The sequence below is a fragment of the Elgaria multicarinata genome, chromosome 2, assembly GCF_023053635.1.
Source record: "Elgaria multicarinata webbii isolate HBS135686 ecotype San Diego chromosome 2, rElgMul1.1.pri, whole genome shotgun sequence".
Taxonomy (NCBI): domain Eukaryota; kingdom Metazoa; phylum Chordata; class Lepidosauria; order Squamata; family Anguidae; genus Elgaria; species Elgaria multicarinata.
This window is the reverse complement of record NC_086172.1, coordinates 121,904,709-121,924,100: the sequence shown is the minus strand read 5'-3', so window position 1 is coordinate 121,924,100 and position 19,392 is coordinate 121,904,709. Positions and strand designations below refer to the sequence as shown.

Genomic DNA, 19,392 nt, shown 5'->3' with positions numbered 1-19,392 from the left:
CCCAAAACTAGACACAATACTCCAAGTGAGGTCTGATGAAGACTTAATAGAGTGGTCCCATTATTTTTCATGACCTGAACACTATATTTCAGTTGATGCAGACTAGAATTTCATTAGCCTGCATCACACTACTGATTCATGTTTAGCTTGTGGTCTACTAAAATCCCTAGATCTTTTTTGATATCTACTGGTGCTTTGCACCATGGTGCTATTACTTTTGCTTCCTCTTGTCTTTTCTATTCAAGTTATTATCTCCAGACTAATGTTTTTTTCACATCTTTTCAGTCTCAAGTATTTTGGAAATATATTCTTTAGGTCTCAGGTGGTTAGATCCAATTGAAATTAGTTGCAGTTAGATTCTGTTGAAAATAATGGGACATTAGTCACAACTTAACACAGCCTTCCCCAACCTGGTGGCCTCCAGATGTTTTGGACTACAGTTCCCATCAGACCCAACCAGCATGGCCAATGGTCAGGAATGCTGAGAGTTGTAGTCCCAAACATCAGGAGGGCACCAAGTTGGAGAAGGCTGACTTCACGTAAGTCCCATTAATGTCAATGGAAAATAAGTGTGACTAACTTTGCCTGGTTCCCACCAGAGTCTTTTAAGTATAATTGTAAGAGCAACATTAATTACTACTTTTCTTTAAGTGAAACATCTATTATTTCTACATTCATTGCCTACCAAATAGTTAATTGTATGAAGACAGGCAGACACAAAGGAAGGTGTTGCTGTGGCTGCTAGAAAGCATCAAACACATCTGCAGTGCCCCGGGAGCTAGTTTTTACTCACGAAGAGTCAAGGGCTCTCTGGCTGGCAATGGCAGAACAGCCCCATTCCTCAGCACTCCCCTTTCATGAAAGAACTCAACATCTCTGCCATTCACGAGTCCCAGGCTTTACAAAACAGAGAGCTTCCCTGGCAGGGGGCTCATGTTCTCACATGTCCGCAGCTGGCACAAGATGAAGGAGAAAGGATTCTGGTAGAGAGGGGAAGGAGAGAAACTTAACTCAAGAGAGAAAATAATTAAAAGTTTCAAAATTGCTCTAAGAAGAGTAAGCCCTCAATTAGAGTTGGAGTATGAAAACAGCTTCACTGAAAGGGCAATACTTTGTCAAGGGAACCAAGAAATCCAGGCCGAAAAACACAATCAAACATGGCATAGAGGAGAATGTGAGCTCTGAGCCGGGAAGTTTCCAGTTGAACAGCCATGAACTGACAAGGTGCCTTTAGGAAAGCCACTATGCCTCAGCCCCATATTTATAATATGGAGATAATGCTAGCCCACCTCACAGGTCTGTTTGTAAAGGTTACTGAAATTATATATGTAGAGCACTTTGCACATACTATTATTATCAGTATTCATTATACGCTACAGTTTCCATCTCTCCAACATGCTTGACCTCAGTAAGCAGTTGAGTACTTTAAACAAACACATAAAATGCATCTTCTTCTCTAGCCCTATCTTTAGCCACTCCAAATTAAATGTGCTTTTATTTCAAAACAATCCATTTTTAACATTCAATTTTACCTCTTCTACAGTCCTCTTATCCCTTGTTCACAACATTCCTCACAAACACTAGGTTTTTCTGCTCCTCTGTACTAATTCTTCTATCTTGAAGAAGGTACAACTTTCTGAGTCCATTACATTTGAGGACACCTCTGTTCATGACATTTGTGAGGGGAAGGAATTTAACGCACACATGGGGAAGAAAGGTTCAGTCTACTTTGATGCGGCCATTGCAGTACAATGAAAACTATTCTTTTAAACAGCATTTGCTTAAAATTAATTGAGCATGAAACTCATAAATTACTAAGAAAAATATCTAGCTCTGGAGAACTCCCAGGTGCCCTATGGCCCAGGCATCTAAAGATATAAACATTGTTCCTAGCCCTAGAACTATGTCACATTACAATTAAACTTGGTATACAAAATATTGCAAGACAAACTACAACATTGGGAGGGGGTGTTTAAAAGCACCCATTTGATGTGCCTGGCTCTTTTTGTGTGTGTCAGGGTTTAAAGATAGTTTGCCCATCCCTAAAGAGAAGAGGCTGAGCTCAGATTTCTTCAAAGAACACCTGATACGACAGCCTGGGGCAACAAACAGACTTCTGAATGAGATTAACATGATTTGGTTTCTCTAATCACAATTATCTGTAGTTCCCCAGTCAAATAATGCTATTAAAAATACCTTGAGAAACACAATAAAGCACCTGGAGAAAGATTGCTATTCTCTCCAAAGAGTTTTGTTTAAACAAATGCAAACCAATGCCAAAAGAGAAGGAGATTCAAAAGCACTTTCCGAAACATTGCGTACTTTTACTGGATTCATATTAGCCAAACAAACCCTTAGCCAACAACTTTTGTGAAAATCATCTAAGATAACCCCTCTCACCCAAAGTACCTCTTAATAATAGTATATATTTTTTAAAATGATCTTGAGCATAACAGGTGCTGTATATACCAAAGAGACTGGACAATTTACACAGCCAACATTTTTCTTATTATAGCAGAGGGCCACTGAGTTCCATGAAGAACGAAAGTCTCAGGCAGGTTAAAGCTAAAAGATGTCTCAATCTATTCCTAAAATGTATCATTTTGAAGGTAGCACAAGAGGTGAAGAAGACAAAGAAGAAGCAGCAGCAGTTAACAGAAGTTAAGTAGATCAAATCTATCCACTACTTTAGGATTGCATACTAGGTTTTAGTTTACATCTGAGAGTTGAAATAAAATATGAGAGAGCCAGTGTGGTGCAGTGGTTAGAGTGGTAGACTGGGGAGATCTGGTTTCAAGTCCCCACTTGGCGACTTTGGGCCAGTCACTGACTCAGCCTAACCTAGCTCACAGGGTTGATGCGAACATAAAATGGAAAGGAGGAGGACCACAGCTATTTGGAAGAAAATGCAAACAATGAAAAACAAACAAACAATAAAACTAAGGCTAGCTCTACACTAGTGCTTTTAATCAGTACAGAAGCACACAGGTAATTTTTGGGGCACATTACACACTCCATATACTGCTTTTCTAGAGTGATTTCCTGCTTTTTATTCTGTATTATCCAAAATACTGCAACAGGTATCATTGTGCGTACTGTGAGGTATAAATACAGAAGAGGAATATAGTGTTACCATGATGTGATCATATTGCTATGACATGAGGTATAGATCTGGCCATAATATTCAATCTGGAGATAAGGGGCCAAACTTGTACTGCTGGAGAAGTCTGAATATAGCGGCATAAAGTGGTACATCCTTAAAAAAAAAAAAAAGTACTGAGGAAGCCCCAGTCAGGGAGCTCATGCCATCAGCACTAGAAGGGACCATGGGTTGCCCTGAGTGAATTGTTGGGGCAGCCCTTCCCCAACCTTTTCGGAGATTTCTTAAGAGCCCCTACCTGAGGGAAGGCAGAAGTGAGGAAGCCCAGGCCAGGGAGCTCTGGCCATCAGTTCCTGAAGAGACCTTTAGTTGGCCTGAGAGAACTCTGTCCTAATTTTGTAGTATTTGTATGTTTTAATATTTTAAAAGTGAAAACCACCTTGGCAGAAAGGTAGTATATAAATGCATTAATTAACGAAGTAAATTAAACCCCACATTTGATGGTAGTGAAACTTTCTCTGAATGATTAGGGGGTAGGGTAATGCCTATGTTAGTTTCTAGCCATAACATTTGTTTAATGTTATGTGGGCTAATGGACAGTGTGTTGGATTTGGACCTGACTTCATCTTCCTGCTGTGCCACACAATTCCTGGGTGGTCTTGATCAAATCACAATCTCTGATCCTTCGTTCCCACATATAAAATGTGGGAATAACTGTGACAAACCTCAGACTAGTATTGTCAAGGCGAGAGAGCAAGCCTATAAAGCATTCAAGAAATAAATTAACCAGATTTACACTGGGTCTAGGAAGATATGAAGGAGCTTTCCCAAACAATCCAGCAAATTTGCACAGGGAGGCTTGCTTTTCCTTATTGGGTTTGATGTTACTCATTTGTTTAAAGCAGTAATTTTTGAATAGGATTCCAGACAGCTTGCATGCCACTATCAACCTTGCCCTGCAATGTGCAGTCACAGGGGAGTATTGGATGCGTTCTAAGGTACATTCTCAATTCCATGACCCAGTTAGGCAAATAAAAGCATTGGTTTGGCAAGAGAGAATCCATTGTTCTTACAAATTTGTGTGAAATAATATGCACATGCTTGCCACTAACAGAAAGGTATTGGTGAGATACTGTGGTTAGTGACCTGTAGCTGAAGAGGCTTCCCTGATCGGAGGCTGATGAGTCCAAATTTGCTTGAACTTACAGCACCACAGAACTTACAGACTGTGGAGGGGAAAGAGGGCATGTAGTTCATGTGATGAGAGAGTTGGAGAAGAGGAATATTAGCCCTAGATAGGTTAGGATTCCAGTAAACGAGCAATTAAAACTGGTGTGATAGCCCCTGTTCCATGCTATAAGGAGGCTTCTGACTTTTTCACAGCTACTGACAATGATATTTATGCAGTCGTCATGCCTCCTATGTACTATGTAACAGTAATATTTTAACAACAAAATAGTATAAAGTTAGCATGATTTCAGTTTTAGTGAGAAAAGGGGTGGGGAGGTCAATCAAAGAAAAGGGTATAAAACTGAGGAGATAGAAAGCGGACCAACAAGCCATCTATCAGTGGAGGAATGCCAATTCAATAGAACCCACTTTATTTATTATTCAGTACTACATCAACTATTTAGTAACGGAGTTCAACTTTCCAGCAAACTTAAGTCCCTGAGTGGGACTTAAGTGGCTACATCACATCAGTCCTGCTTAACCTTTTTCTCTCCCCTACCCTCTCACTCCCATTTACCCTGCATTTTTCTCTGCCCCACTGCTTCCAGTGGGTGCTAGCACCTAGTTTCAGCCACTCCTTCTTTGACAAGTCATGCACACACACGTAATGCAAACATGTGCACTATAAGCACCAGACCATGTGACAGATGGACTACTCCTGTGTTACTACTCCAGTGCATAATCAGAAGAAGGGTAGAACCCACCCACTACACACAAACTTCACAAATCATTCCAAGCATTTGGTGAAGTGCTTATGAAAACATAAATCACAGTGAACGGCTACACACCTGTAGGAAGTAAACCTTATTGACTACAACGGGGCTCATTTCCAAGTAAGAATGCTTTAGGATTGTGCACTAAGGCTGAAATCCTATGCACACTTATCTGGGAGTAAGCACCATTGAATATGATGGGGCCTACTTGTGACGAAACATGCATAACACTGTACCACACAACCGTGAGCCAGCAAGGTCTTGATTCAAATCTCACCTTAACAAACTTACTAGGTAACCTTAGGGAACATGCTATTGCTAAATATGTCTCCCATTCATAACCGGATATAATAATACTAACGTACCTTACAGAGTTATCGTAAAGATTAGTGAGATAATATATGTGAACCACTATGTTGTATAAATGCTATTGTTATTTAGACTCAAAAGTACTAGAGCACTTTTTGTCTTTTGGAGGTATAGAGACACCTCTCTTGGTGAAAGAGGTTACTTAATTTAGCTCCCCCTCAAAACCCGAAAAAGCAACACCAAAATTACATACATACATGCATAGTTGCTGCAGTTGAGAGAGAGACATTAAGACTGTAATCTTTCTAAACACACTTACTCAGGAGTAAGCCTCATTGAACAATGGCACTGTTTAGTACACTGGAAAGGCCCTTCCTTCACTAACCCATTTGGAGCAACTTATTTATTGATTACATTTATATCCTGCCTTTTTTCCTCCAAAGAACCAAAGGCAGAGTACATAATCTTCCTCCACTCCATTTTATCCTCACAACAACAACCCTGTGAGGTAGGTTGGGCTGAGAGTCACCCATGGCTGAGTAGGGACTAGAACCCAGATCTCCTGGGTCCCAGACCAACACTCTAGCCACTACACCACACTGGCTGTCCTACCTCTTTCTCTTAAAAACAACATCCCAAAACCTTGATACTGAAGCATGTTTAATGGAACTCTGCAGAACCATTAGCCCACAATCCTAATGGGCCAGAGAACTAAATGACAACTCAGTTCAAGGAGTTGGCCCTACCATTAGGCAGAGTAAGGCAGCTGTTACAGGCAGTAGATATTGGGGGTGGGGAGCAGCAGCCAGGAGTTGGAAGGTCAGAACTGTGTGCCATGTGACCTGCCCTGCAAAACCTGCAAAATTGCTGCCCTCCGTGTACTGGAAGATGCTGCTCCAAGGCCAGTGTTGAAGTAAAATTCAACTGCCAGTCCAGTCAGCTTTCCTGCTTAGAACTGGGGGTGGAAAGTGGCCAATCTTGTCCTTTGCTTCAGGCAGAGAATGTTTTAGACCAGCTCTGCCGGCATTCTACATTTTGTATTACACATGTCCGGATTTTTATAGGTATTTGAAATGATTATACACATAACGTGCTTATTGTGCTTTTCCCTGCTTTGCATTTTGCTTTCAAGAAGAATGTGGAATAAAAATAATAAAAAATAAAATAGCCCTGGCAACAGATCCTTTCAAGCAATGCACTATGTTGCCCTGGTACCTAAAGCATGACATATGCTGATTCCGGGTAAGGGATGAAAACCTATAGAAAATCCGTGAAATTGCTGAGAAGACTAAGATTTGGTTCAAAACCCAGGCCAACCCAGGCTCCGCCGGGTAGCAGGGATGGTTGAGGAAGGTCGTTTCCCACCAAACGCAGTTTCTAATCTGTGCAACGGGTGAGAGAAATACGGCACCCAACTCAACTAGGAGGAGAATGGGGTGGGGAGAAAATGGGAAAGCTGCCACCACAAGGGAGGGGAGCAGGGTTTGAGACATGCACACACCCCTATGGCCTGCTTGCCTTTCACTTTCCCCCCCAAAGCTCCCACAGAGAAACACAGAGACCAACCCGGCCCTGCGGCGAGAGCGGAGGGTCCACCTGCTCTGCATACCACGCCCGCCCGAGCCTCACCCAGATACTCGAGCCCGGACTGAGAGAGGCGATCGGCGTTCAGCATCCTGACTGCGCAGTCAGCTCTTCTCCTCCTCCTCCTCCTCCTCCTCTTTTTCCAGCTGTCTCCAGGACACCAGACGCTGCGGCGAGAGAAATGGTCTCCGGCCAGAAACAAACGCCCTCGCGACTAGGATCCCAGTCCGGGGAAGAGGAACGGGAGCAAGGACGCACCCGGAAATCGCCCTTTTTCTCCCACCCCCTTGCCTTCTTCCAGCCAGATGCCTAGGTGCACAATAAAGTCGCCTTTGCGGGTGCAATTTTATGCGCGTTTAGATAGAAAAAAAGCCATACAAATCCCAGCATCCCCCAACCAGCCATGCTAGCTGGGGAATGCTGGGAGTTGTAGGCCTTTTATCTGCCTAAACATGCATAGGTTTGCAGCCTTAGTTGTTGGGTTTAAAATAGATTTTGATTTCAGGCCCCCAGTGTCTTTTGAAATGTTCGAGGTGAGAACAGTAACCCATATCCTCTAGTTTTTATCCATTTCATTAAAAGCATATCCTGTCCTCAAAAGCGGAGCTTTAACATCTTAGGCACTAGATTTGCATGAAGCAGCAAGTATATATATTTGAGAGATTCTGATAGGCAAAGCTGTTTTCTTGTTCATAGAAAAGTGCACTTCTTGAAGGTTTCCACCAGGCACCTGTGAACGATCATCTGACAAATGTTGGAAAACATGCAACCCCTTCTTCTCTAGCCAGACTTTACTAACATGTCCACTCTTCTCTATATCTTGGAACAACCAGTCAGCAAATGCCAACTTAGGTTATTGAGTGCAGGGAATGAGGAGTTTTGTGTAGGCTACAGTATTGGCACAGCAGTAGCTGTCCTTGCCATCTACATGATGCAGCAAGTCATGGGGCTTTCCTCTTTGTCTATAATTTTCCACCATACCATCAAAATCTTTCTCTTTGGTTCCCAAAAGTGTTCCATGAGTATCACAGACATTTCAGAATCAGGCTAAAACTGAAACAAATGGAAAAGAAATAACTCTTGGTTTGCCAAAAATGTGTGCTTGGAGGAGCTGTCCAATCATATGCAATACTTGTCATTAGTTAGTTTCTACAGGTCTCTCCAAAATGCAAAGTACTTTAAACCGCTTACTTCCTTTACAGAGTACTTCTCTACAACTACAAGGGCAGCATGACTTTTAGCTACACAGATTATCATGAAGACCCAGGTTTGCGTGTTCTCCTGGATTCAGCTCTGAAACTGGATGCCCAGGTTTCAGTGGTGGCCAGGAGTGCATTTTAACAGCTGAAGCTAGTGTGCCAGTTGCACCCATTCCTACAGATGGCCACAGTCACACATGCCTTACTTACATCCCATCTACTGTTACACAGGGCATGTCTATACCAGGCAATATCCCGGGGATCGTCCCTGTGCGTCCATATGACACACGGGATCCTGGGAACAGGGAGGAATGATTCCTCCGTTTCCCTAGGATATTGCCATACCCATTTTTCTCGGTTTTTCCTGTGGTCCTGGTTTCGTCCTGGCTCCTTGTGAGTAAATGTGAGGAGCGGGGAACCAGGCACGGGGCATGGAGCTCTTCAAGCACTCCGTGCCCATCGGGGGTGGGGAGCGGAGCGGGGTCGGGGCTTTTTTTAAAAAATAACTTTTGCGCTGGAGTGCAAGTGCACTCCAGATCCTATCTTTTTTAAACAAAAAATGGTGGGTGCAACGTCCTTCCTCCCTGGATGTTGTGCACCATGTGTGAATGCAGGGGGAGGATCTCCCAATCAGCATATCGTGAGGTTCTCCCCCCCCCTCCCAGAACACCAAGACATGTAGACATGCCCACAGTCTATGTGGGACTGCCTTTGAAAACTGTTCAGAAAGTTCAGCTGGTCCAGAAAACTGTTGACTAGGACCAGTTAAACAGGGAGCACGTGACTTTCTAGTTATAATAGCTTCACTGGCTACGCATCTGCTGAAGGTTTTTTTAATTTGTTGAGTGCTGTCTATTTCTTATATTGCGGTTTTAATTGTGTTTGGATCTGTTTTTATGTTAATTTTTATTTATTTGTTTATTTATTTTTATCTGTATTTTATTATTGATTGCCGTCTTGAGCACAATTTTTGGCAGAAAGATGGGATTGTCATTAAATAAATAAATGGTACCAATGCTGCTGCTGCTGCTCTAGGGCAGGGGCAGCTCCCAGTGCCAGATAAAGTGCTAGTGGCTGATTTCATGCTTTGTTAACTCCATGCAGCAGAGCACAAGTCTGGACTATTAATTATTGTTTATATAGTCTAATCAGTGTGCATGGTTCTTCACCTGGTATAATAGAACAGTCCTCTGCCCCAAGAAGCTTACAATCTAAATAGAGAACAACAGAGGATTAGGAAAGAAAGTGGAGGGAGGGAAAAACATGATACCATAAGAATTATCTCCTCCCATGTATACCTACTTGGACACTTGGATCATCCTGATAGGCTCATTCCTGTGTGCCCATCAAATGTGGTGAGGTGGGTGACTACTAAGAAGAGGGATTTTTCAGTGGTGGTGCCCCAGTTGTGCTTCCCTGGCACCCATGTAAAGGCCTTTTCAGAACCAGGTAAAATTCTTTTTATTCTCCCAGGCTTTTTAGTCCTTGTTTTTAAAAACACTGGCAATATCCAATATTGCTGCTCTGCTCCGAATGCTTCTCTGGCACTAGCAGGACCCCTGTGACAATAACAAGAACTAGTGCTTCCAACAGCAACCCCAGATATGAGCTGAAATGCTCATTTCCTGAATGGGGCAGATCATCGGAACTCCTTTCTGCACGTTCTTCTGACCTGCCCCGTTCTGAAAATGTTTCAACTAGTTTTTGATTTCTACAGCATATGCTAGCTTCCCATTACGCTACCAGTGAATCCCACTATCATGCAGGCAGCTCAGAATACTGCCTTTGTGAGTACTTCACATTGGGCTGTGTGTCTATCCTGGCAGTTAAACTTACATCTAATCCACTTCCGTATAACTTAAATCTTTGTCTATTTAATGTAACATAAAAAATGAACAACTAATAAATACCAGATGTCTACTTAGTACCAGAAGGATGAAGGATGGATGAAGTGGCTAGATGAGATCAGATGAAATGGACAAATGAGGTGAAAAAACAATGCAAGGCCAGGCCTTCGGGTTGCAATCCAGAGCAAAAGCATGGAACCAAACCTGAGAAATGTTTCTTCCAAACTAAGGAAGAACTGGTGCAAACCAGATAGAAATTTTTCCTAGGTACAACTAATCATTGCATGGTATTAAGGGCTAGTCAGATACATAGAGGGTAAACTAGAACAATGATCAGTGCAAAGTCTTGAGGGTAACATAATAATATAAGACCCAATTGGGGCAGGACACTTTGTACCATAGCTTTCTTCTCTGTTGAATTTACTTTGGGTATATTGTGAAGTTTTTAAAATTATATTTGGGTTCATATATTACATTGTATTAGGTTCTTATATTTTGTAGTTTTAACCTCAATTTTGTAAACTGTCTAGACAGCTATTGGATGGTATAGAAACGTAATAAACAAACCAATAAGGAAGTAATATGTGATTGACTTGGTTACACATGCTTAGGCTTAGTTATAGTTATTAATAGGTTATTTTTGGGATATCATTGTTTCCTCTTGTAAGGAAGGACCGCTCATTTATACATGCAATATTAAATGTACATTTAAAAATTGCATTTGGTGGTTCTATAATCCTCTTTTTCTCTGGAATTTTTCCCCAAAATTTATTTTGGCTTTTTTGAGGGTTTTTTTCCCTTTTCTTTTCTTTCTTTTTTCTTTTTAAGACCAGCTAAATGGATAAAATCTCACTTTTGGACACGAAGCCTATTTGTGGTTGTAATAATGATAAGTTTCAGCTCCACTGGCGCCTGACTGTTAATGACTCAAAAGAGAACTAAATAAAAACAATATGTTGCTTCTGGAGCCTTCATACACTTTACTCTGCTTATTATCAGTTCCCCATTGGCCTGCCAGAACCTCAAGTTACTTTTTACAAAATCCATTGCAGAAATCACCTGCGCTTCTGCAAGTGAGGATTATCAGAGTTTAGTGTAATGATAATTATTTAATGTTAATTGTGTTATTGTTTTTAAATAATCCTAACTCTGAAAATGGGAGGAAGATCAAGCCAAATCCATACATAAGCAAGGATACTTGCTCTGCATCTGAGAGCCAATACATATTACATGCTTTTTTAGGCATGTCAGAAAGAGGTTTTCACATGGTAAAGTCTGTCAAGCTCGTGGTAATTAACTATGAGACTCACGGGAATCACTTAAAATTCCTATGCTCATGGATTTTCTCCCTGTGGCCAGCCAGTAATGTGCAGCTGATGTCACAAACAGGAGGGAGCATTTCCCACATTTTATTTATTTAAAATTATTTTATGCTGCTTTTAAGTGGAGAAGATACAATAAGGGTATATAAATACATTACTGTTTATCTACATTTTTTGTTGTTTAGGGTGGCATATGGAGGGCTCAATCCTGTATGGCGGTGGATCCCATATGGTGAAGGGCAGGGAGTCAACATACTCAGGAATTCCAAGTGGCTACTACAAAGTTGATTGTTATGTGTATTGCCCCTAAGTGTTACAACAGTGAGCACAGAAGAGCACAGAATGCAGGTCAATGTGCCATCACTAATCTTCTGAAAGAGGATTTAGCAATGGCATGCTGACTTAAGTCTTTGCACAGTATGAAGTTCTCAGGCTTCAGCACAAGCAAAGTTGCAACCCAGAGTTCTACAACAGACTTCTGACACCTAAAAAAAGTGGTGGGAACTGACCACAAATCAATGTGCTATAACGGGGGGGGGGGGGATATGTTGCAGTGTGGAGCACTCCTTCCAAATTCTAGACAGCTACTCATGTCCTTTTCCAGCCTTCCACAACCCAGTGCCCTCCAGATGTTTTGGACTTCAATTCCCATAAGTCCCAGCCAGCATGGTCAGTGGCCAGGAATGCTGGGAGCCCAGATGGGAATTGAAGTCCAAAACACATGGAGAGCACTAGATTGGGGAAGGCTGCCCTATGCAAACCCACCCCATTTTCCAAGGGGAGGAGTGTTTCCCCAACATCTAGTCAGTATTCTATGCCCATTAGGCATGCTCAGTTCGCATTGAGCTATTTTGATATACTTTGCCCCCACCCCCTTCTAAAGTTTGTTACTCCTGCAAGACTTGGGGTTGCCCAAAGCCTTTTTATATGTGCATCTTGTGGGTGGGTGGAGACATTTTGGCTACATAAGGATCCACACTCAAATAATGATTTTGTTTTTATTAAATAGGATCATGATTTATCTGGTTCACATGTAATAGCAATTCCCTTGTGGCGGTCATGTCAAGATGGGGCCGCCCATGGAACCAAACCTGAGAAATGTTTCTTCCAAACTAAGGGAGAACTGGCGCAAACCAGATAGAAATTTTTCTTAGGTACAACTAATCATTTATTTTGATATACTCATTGAAAAAATCAGGCAAAATGACCTTAAATAATATACATGAGGCTGCATTGACTATAACAGTGTCTGATGGCACATACAAAAGGACATTAATGCAAGGATATATTTGGAATTTGCTCAGGCAGTACATAATGAAGACTGCATAACAGAAGGACATATGCTTAATCTCCATCTTGCTGTGGTTACTTTTGGTTGGACCATTTGTTTTGTAAGAGTACAGGATTGTTGGCTCATTAATATAACATTATTCTGTGTTTGTGCCCTGCTTCTTTCACAACCAAACCCAAGAAAAAATCCTCCGACTCATTAGCAGAAGTTCCTTAAACACAGCAGCTCTTCAACCACAGTAGCAGCATGAGTGACAAACGGAGAATAATAACTACGAATTAACATCATGCAACTATTCCAAGGGAAATGTCTTGTTTTTAAAAAGTTCAGTCACTGGAACATTCTCATCTGGCTCCCAGCACTTTCTGACAGACTAAAACATTTGATTTGCCTAGGTCTTTGGCAAATTTTATTGCTATGGCAGCTACATAACTGTGGTCCAAGAAACATTTAAAAACCTGTATTATAATAAATGCCAAGTATTTTTTTTTAAATGACAAGTAAAGCCATCAGAAGTGTAAGAAAGAGTTAGGATTGTTTTAAAATTATTGTTTCAAAATATGCCTATGTTTTTCATACAATTATTTTAAAATATGCCTGTGCTTTTCAGAGGTCACCTTTCAAACTCTCCCTGAAACCATGAGGATGAAGTTCTATTTAACATTAGCAAGATACCTTTTTCCATTGGTAGGGTGACCATATGAAAAAGAGGACAGGGCTCCTGTATCTTTAACAGTTGTATTGAAAAGGAAATTTCAGCAGGTGTCATTTGTATATATGGAGAACCTGGTGAAACTTCCTCTTCATCACAACAGTTAAAGAGGTGCCCTGCCCTCTTTTAAATCTGATCACTCTAGTATAGCTCCTGCACCTTTAACTGTTGTGATGAAGGGGGGATTTCACCAGGTTCTCCATATATACAAACGACACCTGCTGAAATTCCCTTTTCTATGAAACTGTTAAAGATACAGGAGCCCTGTCCTCCTTTTCATATGGTCACCTTATCCATTGGTGCTCCACAACCGAATTCCACATTGCAATTAAGATGGATTCGCTTTAATAAACTAGTGATTGCCTTAGCCAAAATGTCATGTGGCGACCTGTATGTGTAAAACAGTAATTACAGATGAAACACTACCCCAAAAGTGTCTACATTACCCCACATCATCACAAATACAATGTTTTTGTATTGATACCCATATAGCATGGGGGAATCCGCACGTCGTACCGAGATCGCTTCTAAGCCACCCCAGTGCGGTGTGAAAGCGATTGTGTAACTTGCCTTTGGAAGAGCCGACGAAGAGACGTCTTTGCCGCCGCTGCCGCCACCCACAGACCTCCTCGCCAACCGGCAAGGAGAGCTCAGCTGAAGAAGGCGGGGTTGAGAGCGGAAGAAGCTCTCTACCCCGCCTTCTTCCCCCGAGCTCTCTGTCCCAGTGAGGAGGGAGTTGGACGGCGGCGGCGGCGGCAGGAAAGACGTCTCTTCGTCGGCTCTTCCAAAGGCAAGTTACACGATCGCTTTCACGTCGCACTGGGGTCGCTTAGAAGCGATCTCGGTATGACGTGCGGATTCCCCCCAGATAGTATAATCCAATGGTGGGGAACCTCAGGCGCAGGGAACAAATCCAGCCCTCATGGGAGACAAATCTGGTCCTTGTGTTTTCCCCAGATAGCCATGCACCCTTCCCCTGGCCCCACCCCTTTCCTCCAACCACCAATCGTTTGGTGGTTTCCAACTTTTGTGTAGTATTCTCCCCCCCACCCCATTCTAACTGGCTGAAACGCCTCTTCGAAGCCATTTGTAGTAAGAGCTTTAAGTTACAATATTCTAGTGTATTTTATATTTTTGGCCCCACCCCTTTTGCCTGTGACACTCCCTACCCCTAAGAGCTTCTTTGAAATTAAAATCAGTCTTCATGTTCTTTACCCCGGTGTAATCCTATACATATTTACTGAGAAGTCCCATTTGTGTGTGTGTAGCACTGCAACCATAACGCACACAATCCTACACTGGAGATACAGTGACAGAGGAGCTACAGAATATAGCAGAAGCCTCGCTACACCAGCAGAACACATCTTACACTTCTGGCACTGTAGAAATGCCTGAACAATGCTAGCCTGGCATGTCTGTATCATGGGACTGCTGGTGTAACCATCAAAACAGTGAGATAGGGAGGAATAGATATATACCAAATCCTGTAATCGCATGCTCCATAAAAAACCTGCAGCACTGCATCTGCGGGGTGGGGACCGTGAATCCCCTGGCAGAAAGAAGTGTGGGGTTTTCTGGTGACAATCTGGCTACTCGAGCCCACCCCCCTGCTCTCTGTCTGGCTTCCGGTGACCAATCAGCAATCACCATCTGCCCCGGAATGCCCCCAGCTCGATGCCAATGGTCACTTGGCGGAACGGCTGTGGTGACCTTCCTTCAAAGGGAAAAGTCTGGGTAAGTCCCTAACTTTTTTAATGTGCAGCTTTGGGGGAAAGCCCTGCGGTGGCTGTGAGTATAACCAACGCAGCAGCACCACGTAGTCACTGTGGGGAAAATAAGGCATAGAGACAGCCCCCTTGACAACAGCATAACTATGCACTAATGACTGTGATAACATAAGGAAAATTCCTCCAATTTCAATCAATGGAGGGGGGAATAGTAAAATGTCACTGCCCTTCACCCCTGTCTCCTGGTGTATAGCAGGGGTGGGCAGCCTTTTGGGGCTCAAGGGCACATTTGGCAATTGGAGAAATTGTCCTTCACATCATCACAAAATGGGCACATTGCAGATGAAAGCATTGGCTTGCAGCCACTTGCCATCTTCATTGCCTAAGAATGCCTGAGTCCCAAGTGTGGCCTGGAGGCATTCATGGGAAAAGAACACTGGGAGCAACTAGAGGCCCTCACTTTGCTTTGAAGTGATTGCAGCTGCCATTTTTTTTTTAAAAAAAAAAACCTTGTTATTTAAAAACAGACAAATCAAAAGTGGGAGGGGTAGGGTTTCTCAATGGGCATCAAGAACTGTGTGCAAAGGCATATTGCTGCTCGCAGCTGCCACGTTGTATATCTCTGTTGTATAGAGTATGGCATAACTGCACCTAATTGCAACACACTTATACCCACAATAGGGAGACAGGAACCTGGTTCACACAACACCACAGCCCACTGTTGCTTTTTTGCATGGCATCCACAGGCTCCCCTGCTTGCTGTGTCATACAAACCCAGCACCATGGGTTGTTTGAGGGGGGTTAGCTAAACCCCTAAAACAAACTATGGGTTATTTGAGGGTTGTCTAGCCCTTCAAACAACCCATGATGCTGGGTACACAAAACATGGCAAGCTATCAGTGTGCCTCTGCCACCGTCACCTATATATTCAAAATGGTGACCGGCACACTTCACTAAGTCCCACAGGGAAATTAACCCATGGTAGCTGCGTGTTACCTGCGAATAAGCCCTATAACTCAGATGACAGGAACACAGCATTGATCCATATGTCTGGCCCTATGTCATGTGTACTTAGAGGATATAAGGGGGAACTCTGGTGATGGTAGCAGAGGGTTAGGACTATGTGACATCATGATTGAGGAGTGCCAGAGCTTTTAAACAGGTTACAGTTTTAAAAAGCAAGAAAAAGCCCTCAGTCACCTCACCTCATAAAGTGTATTTAAATATGAGCAATCCTTACAAACTCTCCATAGCCTCCGAAATTCCTCTGAAGTACTGCCTTTCTCAAAGGAGCCATTTGGCTTGGGGAATTCTCTCCCCACCCCCTCCATTTCCAAACACTCCTCTTCCTCTTCATTCTCCTTCTCCTTCTCCTCTCCCTTCTCCTGGTCTTTCTTTCTCTTCTTTATTCCACACAGAGCAAATCTTGGGGGATTCTTAAAGAGAATTCTCTTTGGGAGACAAGAGAAGTTCTGAACTGTATTTGACTTTATACAAACAGATAAGAGGATTTGTTTTCCTCCTCCTCCTCCTCCTCCTCCTCTTGCAAGTCTTCAAGAAAAGTGGGTTCACGTGAACAACTATTTGTCAGTTGCCATTAACCAGCAACTAACAAACCAGCTCAGTGGTAGAGCATATGTTTAGTATGCAGAAGGTCCCAGTTCAATCCCTATTATCTATAACCCTTTATAGCTGGAGGATGCAAACAAGCCCAGTGGATCACAAATCCCTTCTTGAACAACACTATGAGAGTTATCACACAGAGGAAAATTGCGTTTGGTTACTATCACTTGTCCCCACACCAAAAGAGGAGGAATAACTGCAGATATGTATAATACAACTTGTACTAAAGTGTGATTCATCTCAAAGTTCACTGATGAAAAGGGTTGGCCAGCACTTGCTTCAAACTATAAAGAAAGGGAAAGATGGAAACATAGAGGAGTGTATTTATTTAAACGGTTTTATCCCACCTTTTAACCATAAGCCTCCTAAAGCTGACTTACAATGGTTTATAACAATATACAATAATAAAAGCTAGAACAGAGCATAATTCAGCTCTTTTCGGGAGTCCAGATGATTTACAGCTACATGGAACAGCAGTGTGACGATGTCCAGATGCCACCTACGCTGACAAATCCTGGGGCAAGGGGTATTATACCCTTTTGACCCTGCTCTGTCATGCTCTCCATAAGTGAAACAGTATTCTAGAAGAACTATAATTAAGGTTCTAATCTCTTGAGCCAATTGGGCCTTGGAATACCTAACAGTTAATGTTTTTTGTACCCGTGCTAACCACAGTGATCTATATTGGGCTACAACTTCCACTTTTTACTTTTGTGGTTCTCTAGCGAAATTCTGGTAAGCACACATTGCTACCATAGTGACTCAGAACATCTAACCACAAACTATAGTTGTTAGGATTTGAGATGGAGCAGCATAAAGATGGATGTGAAGAAGATTGAGAAAAAAGAGAACCTTGCTTACTGACAGAGCAATTGTACAGCAAAGAAAATGCTTATGCAAGTACTTTCATTTCTGTAAACTAGAGGTTTTCAGGAAGATTAGTCTGTCCGGCACCGAGTAAGATGGATCATATCTAGGATGCCTCCCAATTGGTGAAAGTACTAGTGTAGTGATGGACAACTGCAAGCATCCATAGGATTGGACTCTTAGGGTGACTTCTAAACTGTGACTCAGAGGAAAAGCTGACAAACACAAGGAAGATCCTCAGACTGGCACTCAGACATTAAGATTTATTGTATGATGTGCCTGAAGCATTTCAAAAATAATCTTCTTCAGTACTGAAAAAATCTTGATAAATCTTGTCCTAGTAGCAACAGCTAATATGGTTGACTAGGAGAACATTCTATGATAAGAGACTAGCTCAGCAGTAAAGCACATGTGCTTTGTATGCAGAAGGGCCCAGGTCCAATCCCTGGCATATTTATTTATTTATTTATTTATTTATTTATTTATTTATTACACTTCTATACCGCCCAATAGCCGGAGCTCTCTGGGCGGTTCACATTTCTGATTAAAAGAATCAGGTAATAGGTGATAGGAAAGACATCTGCCTGAGACCGCCTAGAGAGCCACTGCCAATCAGAGTAGACAATACTAAGCTAAATAAATAGTTTGACCTGTTATAAGGCAGCTTCCTATGTAACTTTTGCAATTTTCAAAACACATTGACTGTATACAAAACACATTGACGTTACATTATTTTTTCATGTCTGAGCACCACTCTGAGGCTTTGGGTGCTTTCAGACACAGCATTTTCAATGTGCAATCATCCTGGAATTTTACAGGGAGGCCAAACAACTTAATATTTAAGTTGTAATCCTTCCCTTTAAATTTTTTTGGGGTGTTTCCATAGGGAAGGCTCCTACCATTTGCAACCAAAAGGCATTGCAGACTTTTCCTTCCTTAATGGGTGGAAAAACATGGGATGGCTACCAGCGGAAGATTACATCATCTGTACCAATACCTCCCTGTCTGAGGCATGGTGATAGCAGGATAAAAGCCTCATCTAGAAGCTCCCCTTGTTAACCAGACAAAATCCATTAAGGAAGAACAGGCAGAACAGGCACAATGCCTTTTGATTGGGAGTGTCATTCATCTCTGCTTTTATTTATTTTTTACTTCTACTTCTTTTTTCTGCAAAAAGGGTACTGTTGAGGGCCTAATTTTGAAGCACACACTCTGGAATTTTGACACAGGACATTCCAAATCAGTGAGACTCTTTTACTGTAGCAAATCCCATTGCTTAATGGTTATATTTATGAGGATGCTGGTCCAGAAATCATATAGCTGGTGACAGTTAGGTTCCACAAGTAATACCTAAACAATCCAACTGTTACAGAGATCCAAACAATTTCGTTTCCCTTTTGCAATCTCTATGGCTCAGAATATGAGGCAAGGGGCTCAGAGGATCCCTGGTGTAATTCATCCCAGGCAATCCAAGACAAGGGTTTCTAAATACAGGGCAGGAGCTTTATTTATGTAGCTTTTGCATTTATATCCCGCCATTTTCCTCCAAGGAACCCAAGATGGCGTACATAATCCTCCTCCTCACCATTTTATCCCCACAACAACAACAACCCTGTGAGGTAGGTTGGGCTGAGAGTCTCTGACTGGCCCAAAGTCACCCAATGGGTTTCCATGGCCGAGTGGGGACTAGAACCCAGATCTCCCGACTCCCAGTCCAACACTTTAGCCACTACACCACACAATTTATGCTGTAAGCCAATCCAAGCAATGAAAGACAAGGGTTCTAGAAAAAGATCTAAACAAGTCCACACATGCAGACGTTAAGTCCAACCTCAAAATCTTTCTTGGTACACAGGTCACGGCCTTTC

At 42.3% G+C, this 19,392-nt stretch overlaps 1 protein-coding gene across 1 annotated transcript in view; it reads right to left on the bottom strand.

Annotated features, from left to right (window-relative positions):
- CSTPP1 (centriolar satellite-associated tubulin polyglutamylase complex regulator 1) overlaps positions 1-7,184 on the bottom strand; it is a 124,631-nt gene extending 117,447 nt beyond the window's left edge. Inside the window, exon 1 of the mRNA XM_063117509.1 lies at positions 6,982-7,184. Within this exon, the coding sequence (XP_062973579.1) occupies positions 6,982-7,027 (46 nt within the window). The 5' untranslated portion in view covers positions 7,028-7,184. The remainder of the gene's footprint in view (positions 1-6,981) is intronic.
- Positions 7,185-19,392: the final 12,208 nt, after the last annotated feature.